Genomic DNA, 13,857 nt, shown 5'->3' with positions numbered 1-13,857 from the left:
AATTCCTACAGACCCAGGACCACTCTGGAAGGTTCCCGACCCTCCGAGAGTGTCCTCCCGGCTTTAGTCCAGGCGAGAGGCACTACCGGCTGCTGGAGCTGTGACTGGTCTCCCAGCTCAGGCGCAGGAGCCTGGCCCACGACCTTGGAAGAACCTGGGAGAAAGCTTCACCAAGCGACAGTACTTTTCCATTGCACTGCTCGGCCGCCTCATCTGGCTTTCTGCTGCGCAGACAAGAGGCAAAGTGAGCCAGGCCGGCCCATCAGGAACGCACCCGAACTCACCCTCAGAGATGCGGGTAGGGATGTGAGGGGCAATGGGAATCCTAGAAAGAGGAGGGGGATACCGAACGCTCCAGGAGGAGCTTAGAGACCACCAGTGAGACCTGAGAAACTTGCGTTGGCAAAGCCCTCTGGTGGATTTCAGGAGATTCCTACCTCCACCCCTTCCCCTCCGACGATAATGATTAAACCCGATCCACCGCGCCTGTGCTGGGTCTCGGGCGAAGAGCACTGCTAGCCTGCGCGGGGGAGGAGAGAGAGGAGGGCGAGAGGAGGGGACAAGAGAGCTAGCGGTCCCGCCCGGTGATGTAGGCAGCCCGGGGAGGTGGAGCCGCGACGCGTGAAGGAGTTCCCACCGCAGTCGCGCTCTCTCGGTCTACCCCTCCGAGCAGCCAGCCGCCAGCCCCGGCTCCGGCGACCTCCCTGCCGCCGCAATTTGGGCGGCGGGGGCCGTGGGATCCCCCCTATTCGTGCCTGAGGGGCGTCTCCTCCCCGCCCAGCCCCTGCCCCTCCTTGCTTCCCGGACGGCTGGAGCGACTCCCGGGGGACGCTGTTCCCGGACGCTCGGCCGCCGCCCGGGCATCTCGGCTGCCAGCCCGGCTGGGCACCGGGCATCTGCGAAGCTAGCTAGCCCTGCCTGGCACTGGGCATCTCTGGGCACAGACTGTCTCCGGCGCCGCCCAGCTTCTCGAAAGCCCGGGGCCGCGGGCTTCTGCGCGCCCTCCCTTCCCCCCGGCCGCCGGGCAGGACGCCCGTGAGCTCGCGGCGTCCCCAGCCCCTCTGGCCGCCGCCGCGATGCTGCCCTGGAGACGTAACAAATTCGTGCTAGTGGAGGACGAGGCCAAGTGCAAGGCGAAGAGCCTGAGCCCGGGGCTCGCCTACACGTCGCTGCTCTCCAGCTTCCTGCGCTCCTGCCCGGACCTGCTGCCCGACTGGCCGCTGGAGCGCCTGGGTCGCGTGTTCCGCAGCCGGCGCCAGAAAGTGGAGCTCAACAAGGAGGACCCGACCTACACCGTGTGGTACCTGGGCAACGCCGTCACCCTGCACGCCAAGGGCGACGGCTGCACCGACGACGCCGTGGGCAAGATCTGGGCGCGCTGCGGGCCGGGCGGGGGCACCAAGATGAAGCTGACGCTAGGGCCGCACGGCATCCGCATGCAGCCGTGCGAGCGCAGCGGCTCTGGTGGCTCGGGGGGCCGCAGACCGGCGCACGCCTACCTGCTGCCGCGCATCACCTACTGCACGGCGGACGGGCGCCACCCGCGCGTCTTCGCCTGGGTCTACCGCCACCAGGCGCGCCACAAGGCCGTGGTGCTGCGCTGCCACGCCGTGCTGCTGGCGCGGGCGCACAAGGCGCGCGCCCTCGCCCGCCTGCTCCGCCAGACCGCGCTGGCGGCTTTCAGCGACTTCAAGCGCCTGCAGCGCCAGAGCGACGCGCGCCACGTGCGCCAGCAGCACCTCCTCGCGGGGGGCGCCGCCGCCTCGGTGCCCCGCGCCCCGCTGCGCCGGCTGCTCAACGCCAAGTGCGCCTACCGGCCGCCGGCCGCCGAGCGCGGCCGCGGGGCGCCGCGCCTCAGCAGCATCCAGGAGGAGGACGAGGACCAGGACGAGGAGGCGCAGGAGCTCGAGGAAGGAGCCCCCCAGAGCGAGCGTCCGGAGGTGCTCAGCCTGGCCCGGGAACTGAGGACGTGCAGCCTGCGGGGCGCCCCGGCGCCTCCGCCGCCCTCGCAGCCTCGCCGCTGGAAGGCCGGCCACCGGGAGCGGGCGGGCCAGGCGCGCTGAGAGCCGAAGGGACAGGACTTGCGGCCCCAGACCCGGCCGGCCTGACTTACAGCCTCTAACCCCGGCCCTGCCCGCTACGGCTCCCCCTGGCACCCCGGCCCTTGCCTCCCTCGTGGTCTCTGTTGTCGGCGCGAGCCTCATCCTGGCTCACGGTGACGCCTGACACGCCCTTGTGTTGGGGAACCAGATGGGGGAGCAGCAGAATTCAGTGCTCACCTCTCCCCCGACCTGAGTCTCCCGGAGCCCTCCACTGTGGATTTGCCCCCTACGCTTCCCACCAAGTCTCTTTACCCATAGACCACGCCCTCCCTCCCCAAACATCCTCTCAAGAGAAGGGGGGGAGACGTTTCCAGAAATCCAGGAGGGTGGCCTTGGATCTTGGCCAGGTGGAGGCAGTGGTCCTGCCCTTGACCAAGCTAGCCTTCCTCCCTGGGATGAGACCAACCCTGGGGAGGCATTCTTGTAGGGGGAAGAGTGAGTAGCCCTGGAGAACTGAGGCCAGGCCCAAAGTGGCAACTGAGTCTGCTGCCATACACACAAGGAAGACTTCTCTATACCTGGCCTCTCTACCCCTTGGAGGACTTCTGGGACTTCACTGCTCTGGCTCTGGAGAAGACTGGGATGTTCCCACCAACCCCAACCACAGGCTAGGCCAGGTAACAGCTCTCTGCACCAGATGGCTGTCCAAGCCTGTGCCCTGGCACCTGCCCCCCCCCACAGGACTCCTCACCCCCCCATCTTTCTGCATACCGAAGTGTGTGCTTCCCCCCTAGGTGCCCCACAACCAGGACCAAGACGAGGCCTCCAGAGGAGGGAAGGAGGACCTCTGGCAGTGCTTGAGCACACTGACTACCCAGAAAATGGACACAGGAGGGATGCCCCCAAGTTGAGGCTTGTCAGAGCACGAGGGTCCAGACAGCAGCTGGATTCTCATAGCAGGATGAGGCAGGAGGATGCGGTAACCCAACAGAGAGAGCGGGCCCCTGCCCACGTGTCTCTCAGCAAGACCACTAAAAGCCCAAAGATCTATGTGTCACCAAATGATCACTGTAAATAAAGTGTTCCTGCTTTCTCAGCCTGTCACCACTCCTGTGTTGTGTTTGATGCCAGGCCTGCTGGGGGTGAAAAGATTATCATCAGAACCTTAAAGGGCAGGAGAAGACCCCAGGAAGTATCCCCTTTAGCAGCTGGAGCCAACTCTCAGGATAGGGGGGGACGAAGGGGCTGCTGCCAGGAAGCTGTTCCCTTCATGTCGGGAAAGGAGACAGTAGCAGGTGCCTCGCCTGCACGTCACCTGTGCCAAGCCTGGAAGGGGTGTCAGCTGTCTTCTCGGCGTCCCGCAATGTCTCTCTGCCTGGGCACCAAACACAAGTGTCTCTGGGACATTTGGCAGGGAGGGGGCACTGGGCTGGGGCCTTCTCATCAGCCATGTATCTTTGAGAAGATTCATGTGTATGTATGTCAAAGCAGGTGGTATTTGCTGGGTCTCCTCAAGGATGTAAGGGAGAGGGGTGGGCAACCCAATTTGCTTTCAGAGGAGCTGGAGAGATCTGTCCAGACCATTATAACAGCAGGAGTCCTGAGCTTGGATATCTTCTTTATTTCTGTGCTGAGCTGGGCACTGATCCCAGAGTTGTCCAGAGCCCAGACGAGTGGCCTCTGCAATCACCAGCAATCAGGATTGTTCTGTTTCCTGGAGCTGCTGGAACAGAGGGTACCACTGCCGCTTCACCCTGGAGGAACCCAGGCAGGATGGCGGGGGGGGACTCTGAAGGGGAAATCTGGGCTTGACTTCACATGTTTTGGGGGTGACAGGGATGCCCTGCATGTTCATTGCTTCCCTCTTACGCATTGCCAGGGGATTTGTTGGTGTTTCTCCCCATATACAGAAGGAGAGAAGGAAGTGGGAAGATGTCAGCCCCGGGAGAGGAGGATGGGCTGCAAGGCAGCCTCTGGGGTTAGAGACAACCTCACCCAGAAACAAGGTCACAAGCACACCGTCTTTAATCAGATGCTCGCAGCAGGAGTTTACTAAATGCCTGCCTTGGGACAGGCACTAGGCTAGGTCCTAGCGGTCCAGGGGTCCCTTCCCTGTGGCTCTTCTATTCTCAAGTGAAATGCGTATAATTAAAGGAACACTTACAATATAATAATTCACAAGCACGCTCCCAGCCTTAGCCTCTGCTCCTCCACTCTTCTCTGGCAGCCTCCCAAAACATAGACACACACACACACACACACACACACACACACACAGAACTGCCTCCTTCCTTTCCTTGCTCACAGTATGCTCGCTAGACCTGGAGTTAGAAGACCAGAGTGAAGGGACTGTCCCTGCCTCCTTACCAGCTGTATGATGTTGGGCAACTCACTCAGCCTCTCTGAGCCTCACCTTTATCACTGGTAAAATGGGAGGGGGCTAATATCTACCTGACAGGCTGATTATAAGAATTAAATAGAATCATGTTTGTGAAAAAGCTTTGGCAGATAATAGAATGCCCAGCACATGTGAAGAACAACCATTTTACCCATAGGATTCTTCTCTTTACATTAGGATTTTTAGTGTGCCTCCCCCCCACGTCCACTCCACTCTCTCTGGCAACGGTGATTATAAGTTGTTTTCTCTCTCTCTCTCTCTCTCTTTTGGCCACGCTGTGCAGCTTGCGGGATCTCAGCTCCCTGACCAGGGCCATGGCAGTGAAAGCCCGGAATCCTAACCACTAATCCTAACTCCCACATCTCTATTCTCAATGTGTGTGATGGAGGAAGGAGCTGGTCCACCTTCCCTCCCACAGTGGGTTGAGGATGAGATAAGCCACAGGGGAGCCAGCACAGTGCCAACTGCCACCAGGCTACAGAGTGGGTGTTGAGGGCAGCCCCAGCCAGCAGGCCCCAAGCATCGTTGCTACCAAAGGAGGAAGATGCATCCTGGAAAACCAGACCCCCTCCACCTATGCACTGACTGCCTTTCTCCCCCGATCTTAGACACAAGCTGAAGAAGATCCCTGAAGCATTGGGCAAGCCATCTGGTGTCCCTGTGCCTCTTTTCCAGCACCAGATTCCCCACCTGTAAAATAAAAATGGGAGAGTTCTCCCAGTCCCAGATTTCCCAGGGGTGCCCCAGGAGCTGCTGTGGGAGTGATGGGGAGACAGAATGGGGAGGCCGCCCCCCACCTGCTTTAACTGGAGCATCTTCTCTGTTTTCCCTTTGGGGTTTATGGGATTCCAGTTGAATAATGGGACCCTACAGATTTTTCTTTTTCGAGTTTTAAACACTGGGTGAGATGCCCTTTAAACTTTCCTTCCAGCCCCCATGCTGTGTGTGTCTTAGGTCCACTGGGTCAACTAGGCCTGAGAAGTAACTCTGGAGTGTGAATGTGTCAATGGAGGGCTTTCCTAGAGCAACAGACAGCCGGGGACAGCTCAGACAGTGTGTCTCAGCTGGGCCAGCCTCTTCCCGGGACCTCTGGGGCCTGATTTCCTGCTCTCCTGATCCCACTCCGGAGGGGCTGGCTTGTGACTGCAGTGACTGCGCCACGGCTCACAGCTTAGAGGATAAAGCTGGCCCGCCGATGCCATCCTGATTCCTGGTGCACTTGTTCTGCACGTGGACATGCTCCCAGGCCCCAGGCATGGCCAGGTGCTCCCACCTCCAGGCCGCGCCCCTGCTCTTCTCACTACCGCAGGTGTCCTTTCCTTCCGCTGCACGTGTCCAATCCTACCCTCTCTTCAAGGCCCAGCACAAATCCCACCTCCTCAGAACTTTCCTTAATGCACACCCTTCCCCAACTCCTGCCAAATCTGGGGGTGATCTCTCCTCTCAAACACACAGGACATGGCCTATCCTTTTCTCGTGGTCCTCATCAGGTTACCCCTGAGATTCCTGTTTATATGGAAGTGTCTTGTCTCTCATACTGATCCTTCTTCATTTCCCCACCCCCTTCAGTACCCTGACCATGGCAGGGCAGACACTGAGGCTCAATATTAACTTGTTGAGTGAACACATGAATGAATGAGCCAGATGGAAGAGCCATCATGGGATAGGAAACCAAGTGGGTGGAGAAGTGTTCCTTCTGCCAGGCTTCTGCCTGGAGATGCTGAAGGAGAGCTATCCTCAGACGCCCTGCTCAGATGGATGGCTATTCTTGGGGAGAAAAACAGCAGCTCAAGAGATGAGGCCAGTGGAAGAAACTGAAGCCTCCGTCCCCGGGGTCTGCTCTGAGCTCCAAATCCCCAGGACTGGGCCTTCTCACTCTCTGGTCTAGCCCAGCCCCAGAAAAGGGCTGCCACTCACAGTACAGAGCAGCTCCTGGCAGAGACCAACCACCTCCAGGTGCGCTGTCTGGGCAGTGGGAGGACCATCCAGACAGATGCCATCTCTAATTTAACACACAGGCGATCAGACCCGGGCTTGACCATCAGATAGACCTGACTGCCCTTGCCAGAGCTGCCACCTGATGGCTTTATAACTTGGAGCAGGTTTCTGAAGGCTTTTAGAGCCTTGATTTTCCATCTGTGAAAACAGGGGTGGGTGAGCCTAGATTTTACACGGTTTTTGGGAGAATGAAAGCTTTGCACTTGGATAATTTATTTAGCACAGTGCCCGACGCACATAATAGTTGTAGCTGCTGCTATTATGTTGATTATTATCATTTTACCTGGGGCTGCCCTTACTGACAGCTCTGGGGTGAGGAGATCAGGTGCCTGGTCCCTGAGACACTAAATATGCTGCTTGTTCAGGCCGTGGGGTGGCATCATCTCTAAATCACGGTAGAAGATTCAGCTTCAGCTTGTCTTATTTTCATCTCCAGTTGTCCAACCGACATAAGCCTGATCGCCTTAACACTAGATTAGATCTAATATCCTAAGCTTTTGTGTCTCCTTTTCGCCTTGGCACCCAGCGCAATGCCAGGCAAACAGTAAGCACTTCAGAGGTGAATGAATGAATGAATGTTTAGCTGCTGCCGGCAGCAATGTTGACACATAGTCTTCCCAGCTAAGGTCTTCAGAAAGCTGAGATGCCAGTCCTTTGTGGGTGATGGATCAGCCTCCCTCCAGTCCCTGTCTGCCCTTAGCTACAGGCTCTGGAGAAGAGGAAGGGGCTGCTGGCTTAAGGACCAGTAAAGGACAGCCGAAAAGGATCGCGGGGTTGACACGCAGATCTGTCAAGTCTCTGAGCCAAAGCTGTCCTCTCTCTCCCTTTGCTCGACTGCCTCCTGTCCATAAAGCACATATGGGTTTGTCAGCTGATCCAGAATAACTGAGCCTCCTCACCACTCAACTTGAGAGGGAAAGAGGATGGGCAGGTGAGGCATTAAGGGGGAAGGTGGAGTTCAAGCCATCATAAAGGAGACCTCAGCCGGGAAGATTGGGCCAGTACTGTGGCATGCTGGGAACCCTTGACAAAGGCTAAAGGACTTGGAAAGCTCAGGTGGACCTTGTTTTTGTCTGCCCAGCATTCATCCATCTCCCCTTTATGGTAGAGACTGCCTCCCCGTTCTCCCCTGCACTGAGACGTGGTCATGTGACTGAGTTCTGGTCAATACAATCGATGAGTGTCACTCCCAGGGCCTGGACCAAACAAAATGTAACCTTTGCTTTATTCTCCTGCTAGCCGGCTGGATGTCATCACCCAGGGTGTCCTTGGAAGCTATATGATGAAGATGACAGAGCCTCCACCAGCCTGGGTCCCTGAATGGATATGGGAAGTAGAGCCCCAGCCCTGCTAACAATGGGAGCAAGAAATGAAATTGTACTGTGTTAGCCACTGACATGTTGGGGGGTTTATTGCAGCACGTAGCTTACCTTGACTAACACACTCTTCTTGAGACCCACTGCCCTGATGCTCCTGGTGAAACCATCATTCTCTGCTCTTGGTCCCTGGGCTTTGGGCAGAGCTGACTTCACACACGTGGGCTCCAGAGGAGAACGTGTGATCCAGGCCTGACCGATCAGAATATCCTGTATCCTTAGCCCCAGAGACTGGTTCTGGAACGGGCATGTGACATGGTCAGAGCCAGTGGAACTTAGTTCTGGGACTTTTGTTGAAACTCTTGGGGAGAGAGATGCTCACTTTCTGCTGGAGTTGCTGAGAGGTGGGGAGTATGTCGTGTTGGTGTTGCTGGCAGCTATCTTGCCACCATGAGGAGGGAGGCCAGCAGGGAAAAGCAGAGCAGGCCACAAGCCCCGAAGCATCACTTGAGCCCCTGGATCTCACTGGACCTGCCCAGGTCTGCCCCTGGAGTTTTCAGCGCCTTGAGCCAATAAGCTGTACTTTTTGCTTAAGCCAGTGTGAGTTGGGCCTTCTGTCGCTTACATCTAAGAGAGCCCTGGCCCTGCCGTCTCTGTTATCATCAGGTCCCCAGCTCTGGAAAAGGGGGATTGTTGAAAAGCTTCAGGGTCTGCCAGGGTTGCCTGATTTTGGGACATCCAGGCAGCTCATGGGATCCAAAAGCCCCCAGGTCCTGTCCCTCTCCGAGGTCACCCGGTCTTCCACCCGGGCTGCCCCTCACACACCTTCCCAGTTTTCCCTCTATGGATGGAGCTCACAGTGCCCATCCCTCCATGCCTTCCATCAGCACGTGGCTCTGACCCTGACTCCACGTGCCTCTTCACTCAGTTTCTGGCCGTCGTTCAAATGCTAGAGCACAAGGCTGATCAGTGCAGCCCAGGCTCTAGGTGATCACCCCAGATCATGAACCCACCCTGGTCCACTCCCCCGCAGCTGGGGAGTCGGCTCATCAGATGTAAATGTGGCCACTAAGCCAATCTCCCAGGACACCTTCAGTGTGGAGGGGGCACCTGTGATGATGGATCGGGATCTGAGCAGGCTGCTCTCAAGAGTCAAAGACCCAGAACTGCCTGTTATTCATTCTGGGACATGGACAAGTCACCTAACTGCTTTGCATCCCCATTTCTTCTGTAGTATGGAGGCAATACTCCTAGGTATTTCTGCCTCAGAGGATTCTTGTAAAGGGCCATTCAAGTGGGATGCAACACGAGAGGCTTTGAAAAGCATCAAGCACCGTATGTGGGGCAGGGTGCTTCCTTACCGACTTCCTTACGGACAAGAAAGCCGGAGTGACGCCGCTCCACAACATCCAGGCTGAAGGGTTCCTATTTGGGGGGAGGAGCCCAGGCAAAGGAAATGAACACGGACTGCCGCAAGGGAGGTTTAAAATAGACATCTGCAGGGATTCCCTGGAGGGGAGAGTTACATGACCAGGAAGCAGCTCAAACAATAAGCTCCCCACACACACCGCCTCCCAGGGTAGGCTGGAGGGATGGCTGGTTTCATCCGTCTGCAGTCAGAGGGATGGCCAGGGAGGGCCCGCAAGACCCTTGCAGCCCAAGCTGCCTCTGAAGTCCTAAAGCAGGAGCCGGAAACAGCAGGCTGGAGCATGTGCCTCTCATGTTGTAATCGTGCCTGTGATCTCGGATCCCACAGGCCCTGGACAGCTCTGGTGCATCTCCTGCTACCAAAACCAGCCTCAGATTGTGATCATTCAGCAGCCTTTGAAGTAGAGGCGCAGGTGCCAGGAGGTGAGAGGGACATTCCAAGATCAAAGTGGACACTGCCCACACCTATTCCTCTCTACCTCCCTCAGTCTCCAAAGGACACAAACTCGGAGGCCGGCATCACGTACCCTCTGCCAGAATCCCATTGATAAACAGGCCCAGAGGGTGGGATGGGTTCTGGGAAGCATGCTGCTGTCTTTAGAGGAAGCGTGCACATGTGTGCACGCGCGCGTGCGCACACACACACACACACACTCCTAGATAACTAATGTTGCAGACTGCTGCTTATTCTCTCCCACCTTTCTCCTGACTTGTGAGCATAAACAAACCCACATACACACACACAGAGATTTTGTCGTTTGGTTTTCACAAAAACAGGAGTCTTTCTCTAACATCCCACAACTAGTTTATCGCTTACATCATGCGCTTCCGTCCAGCTCAGGGGATTTCAGTGTAACTCATTCTTCTTTTAATAGCTGCATGATATATTCCACCATCTCCTGCTAATGTCTGTACAGGTTGTCTCTTGTTTTTAAAAGCATCTAATAAATGTGTGCAGATCCTGGAAGAAGGAGCAGATGTATGCTGAGCAGATCCACATGTGGGCTGAAAATAAATAGGATCAAGAAGAGTTAACATGAATTCCTGGTGCTGAGATGTCTCAGCCAGAAGGGACTTTGGAGCTTGTGGTCCAATCTCCTGGTTTAAAGATGAGAAAAGGGATTTGTCCAAGGTCACACTGCTCACTACTGGAAACTCTGGGGCCATAATTTAGGTCTTCTGACTCTCAGACTAATAATATCCTGTCCTCTGTACAAAAGATGTTAAAATAAAAATTGGAGATAGGACCAAGAAAGGTTTGTTTAAACTTACAGATGCCCAAAATTTAGGGGTCAAATAAGGAGATTAGATGTACTCAAATCCCACAGAGATAATGACAAAGGGAAGGAGACTCTTTTTATACTCTTCCTCTTGTCCCTCTCACTGGTCATATTTGCCCAAACACAAGCTCATTTCTGCCTCGGGACCTTTGCACTTGCTACTTCCCAGGGAGGGACCACACCTCTCTCAGATTTTTACGTGGCTGCCACCTTCTCACATACAGATCACAGCTCCAATGTCACCTCTTCAGAGAGGCCCTCCTTGGTTCCACCCTCCTCACGACTCAAACTAACCTGTTCAGCCATCATCTGTCCCATTACCCTGCTTGCTGTCATCACCTGTAATGATCTCAGGCATGTGTTTCTCTGTTCATCAACAGTCTCCCCTATTAGAACAGAAGCCGCATGAGGCAGAGCCCTTGCCTGCTGAAGACAGCGCCTGGCAAGTAGTAGGTGCTTAGTGATGATTTGAAGTGACAGAGCCCAAGTCTCCTGATTGCTTGTGCAGTGGTGCTTCCTCTGCACCAAGAGGTGTCTGTGCTACAACAGGGCTGTGAAGGCTGGTGGCCCTGGCTCCTGGAGAGAGTGCTGGCTGCCAGCTTCCGTAGAGGTTGGGAGGGGGTCGGGATCCTGCAAAGATTCAAATGCAACAAGTCAGGATGACGTTCTTTCTTCATCTTCAAAGCCAGGACCAGAGCCTCTCTCGGAGCCCTCAGGCTACCACCCTTCTCTGCTGCCTCTACCCTCCTCTCTGCTTGGTCCCTGATCACACTGTGTGCTTCCAGGTGGAGCTCAGGGTGGTCTCTCCTGACCCCCTCCCCCCCACCGCCCCAAGCCATCTCTTCTTGTCTCCTTGTGCCCTTCCCATCACTGGTGTCTTGCCCAGAGAAGGAAACCAGCCAAGAGGCGGACCCAGACACCTGTCCTCTGGGAGCATGCTGTGGGCACTGCCCGGGAGTTCTTGGTCACCGGAACCCTGGGTAACCTTGGTCAAGTCTCTTTACCTCTCTGGGCTTTGTCTCCTCCTCTCAAAAATGAGGCACAGGAAGGCTACAGAAGCTGGATGGCTCTATAGCTCGAATGCTCTGAAGTTGCCACCTGACCATTGTGTTTGTTCCCCAAAATTGGAAAAGAGAAACCAAGCTCCCTTCTGTGTTTTACATTTAAAAAACCAGGTTCCAGGGAATTCACAGGAACTACACACTTTCACTGCCGAGGGTGCAGGTTCAATCCCTGGTCAAGGAACTAAGATCCCACAAGCCTCCCAGTGTGGCCAAAACAATAAAAAATTTAAAATAAAATAATAAATATTTTTAATAACAAACATAAAAAATCAGGTTCTGTCTGGGAAAATGGACTGGTATAGGCTGCCCTGTGCATGAGGACAGCACGGAGTACAGGTGACTTGGCCGCAATGGCCGCTTCTCCAGAGAGGTAAGCCTCTTGGCCTGAATGGAGTCAGGGGTCCGGGCATCCTGGGTGTGGAGCTGTGCCCGAGAAGAGGGTTGCTGACCTGCACAGGGCGAGTCACCTGGGAAGGCTCAGGCACAGCGCCCTTTCTCAGCCAGGCCCGGACACTCTCCAGACCCCACTGTGGCTTTCCCAGTAGGCAGAGGAGAGACTTACCATCTCTCTAGGGCTTATTGTGCTCTCAGGATCAGGCTGCAGGCCAGAGGGCCACACTCGCATCCATTCAACTTTCTTTGGATAAATACTGAGTGCCTTCTGCACGCCAGGCCCTGTCCTGGGTCCTGAGGAGACGGTGATAAACAGAACACCAAAGACCTTTACCCCTGTGGAGCCCGCATCCTCGTGAGGAGAGGCCAATAATAAATAAGAAACACAGTAAATGAATACATTCTGTTAGAAGGAGACACATGTATGGAAAAGAAAAAGTAGAGTGGTGTAAGGAAAGTGGGTGCTACGAGATGGAAAATTCCAAGGTTACGAAATCTCTGGGCTAAAAATGGTCGTGGAAGAGACTGGCGAGATGATCCCCAAAGCCGTCACCTCTCCCTGCAGAGGCGTGACTACACATTTCCCAGCCTCCCTTGCTGTTGGGTGTGGCCATGTGACTACGTTCCAGCCAATGGCATGTGAGCCTCTTTCACATTCCTGCCCTGAGCAAGCCTTGTTTTTGCTTTCCTCATCTGCCAGCTGAATGGAGAGAACGCTGAACGCTAAGGAAGACAGAGCCAAAAACAGTGGGCGTCCTTGAAAAGAGGCGACCCCCTTGCCCCACGTGATTAGACTTTGCATGAGGGATGAGGGGCTTCACCACAGGCTTGAAGACCAAGCAGGTGGTTTGCAAACCATCCCAGGCAGAGAAGAGAAGCCAGCGGCTTTTCAATTTTTTTTTTTAAGCTTTCTCAAAGACATGGCTCTATCCTTTCCTCATCTTCTCCCACCTATCCTGCTACTAATCCCCCACTCATCCATCCATCCATTTATTCACTCAACAAAGATTTATTGAGAAGCTATGCTATTCCAGGCACTGTTCTAGGCACTGGGGTTAGAGCAGTGAACAGCACAGACAAAAATCCCAGCCCTCAAGGGGCTTCCATTCTAGCAGGGCGAGAACAGACAATAAACAAAATAGTGAAAAGAGAGCTCTGTTACTAGACCCATTTTACAGATGAGCAGCCTGAGAAGCAGAAGTTAAGTAACTTAAGCTGATGCAATTTCTGTTTTATAAATTTTTTTACATTTATTTTTATTTATTTATTTTTTGTTATTTTGTGTTGGGTCTTCATTGTTGAGCGCAGGCTTTCTCTAGTTGCGGCGAGCGGGGGCTACTCTTCATTACAGCGCACGGGCTTCTCATTGCTGTGGCTTCTCTTGTTGCAGAGCATGGGCTCTAGGCACACGGGCTTCTGTAGTTGTGGCACGCGGGCTCAGTAGTTGTGGCTCGTGGGCTCTAGAGCACAGGCTCAGTAGTTGTGGCACACGGGCTTAGTTGCTCCGTTGCATGTGGGATCTTCCTGGGCCAGGGCTCGAGCCTGGGTCCTCTGCATTGGCAGGCAGATTCTTAACCACTGCACAACCAGGGAAGTCCTTATAAATTTATCTTATTTATTTATTTTTATTTTTGTCCGCGGGCTTTCTCTAGTTGCAGTGAGCCAGGGCTAATCTTTGTTGCAGTCTGCGGGCTTCTCATTGTGGTGGCTTCTCTTATTGTGGACAGAGCATGGGCCCTAGGCACGCCGGCTTCAGTAGTTGTGTCACGTGGGCTCAATAGTTGTGGCTCGCAAGCTCTAGAGCACAGGTTAAGTAGTTGTGACGCACGGGCTTAGCTACTCCACGGCATGTGGGATCTTCCCGGACCAGGGCTTGAACACATGTCCCCTGAATTGGCAGGCGGATTCTTAACCACTGCGCCACCGGGAAAGTCCCAG

The 13,857-nt window shown here is 55.1% G+C and overlaps 1 protein-coding gene across 1 annotated transcript; it reads left to right on the top strand.

Annotated features, from left to right (window-relative positions):
* The first annotated feature begins 672 nt into the window (after positions 1-672).
* FAM43B (family with sequence similarity 43 member B) lies at positions 673-3,149 on the top strand. The gene has a single exon (XM_029229593.1). The coding sequence runs from the start codon at positions 1,077-1,079 to the stop codon at positions 2,061-2,063; it is 987 nt and encodes a 328-aa protein (XP_029085426.1). The 5' UTR covers positions 673-1,076; the 3' UTR covers positions 2,064-3,149.
* The last annotated feature ends 10,708 nt before the right edge of the window (positions 3,150-13,857 follow it).

The sequence above is a fragment of the Monodon monoceros genome, unplaced genomic scaffold (assembly GCF_005190385.1).
Source record: "Monodon monoceros isolate NGI ecotype Baffin Bay Population unplaced genomic scaffold, NGI_Narwhal_1 Super_Scaffold_18, whole genome shotgun sequence".
Classification (NCBI taxonomy): domain Eukaryota; kingdom Metazoa; phylum Chordata; class Mammalia; order Artiodactyla; family Monodontidae; genus Monodon; species Monodon monoceros.
Note: the sequence above shows the minus strand (reverse complement) of the source record. Positions and strands in the feature narration are given on the sequence as shown.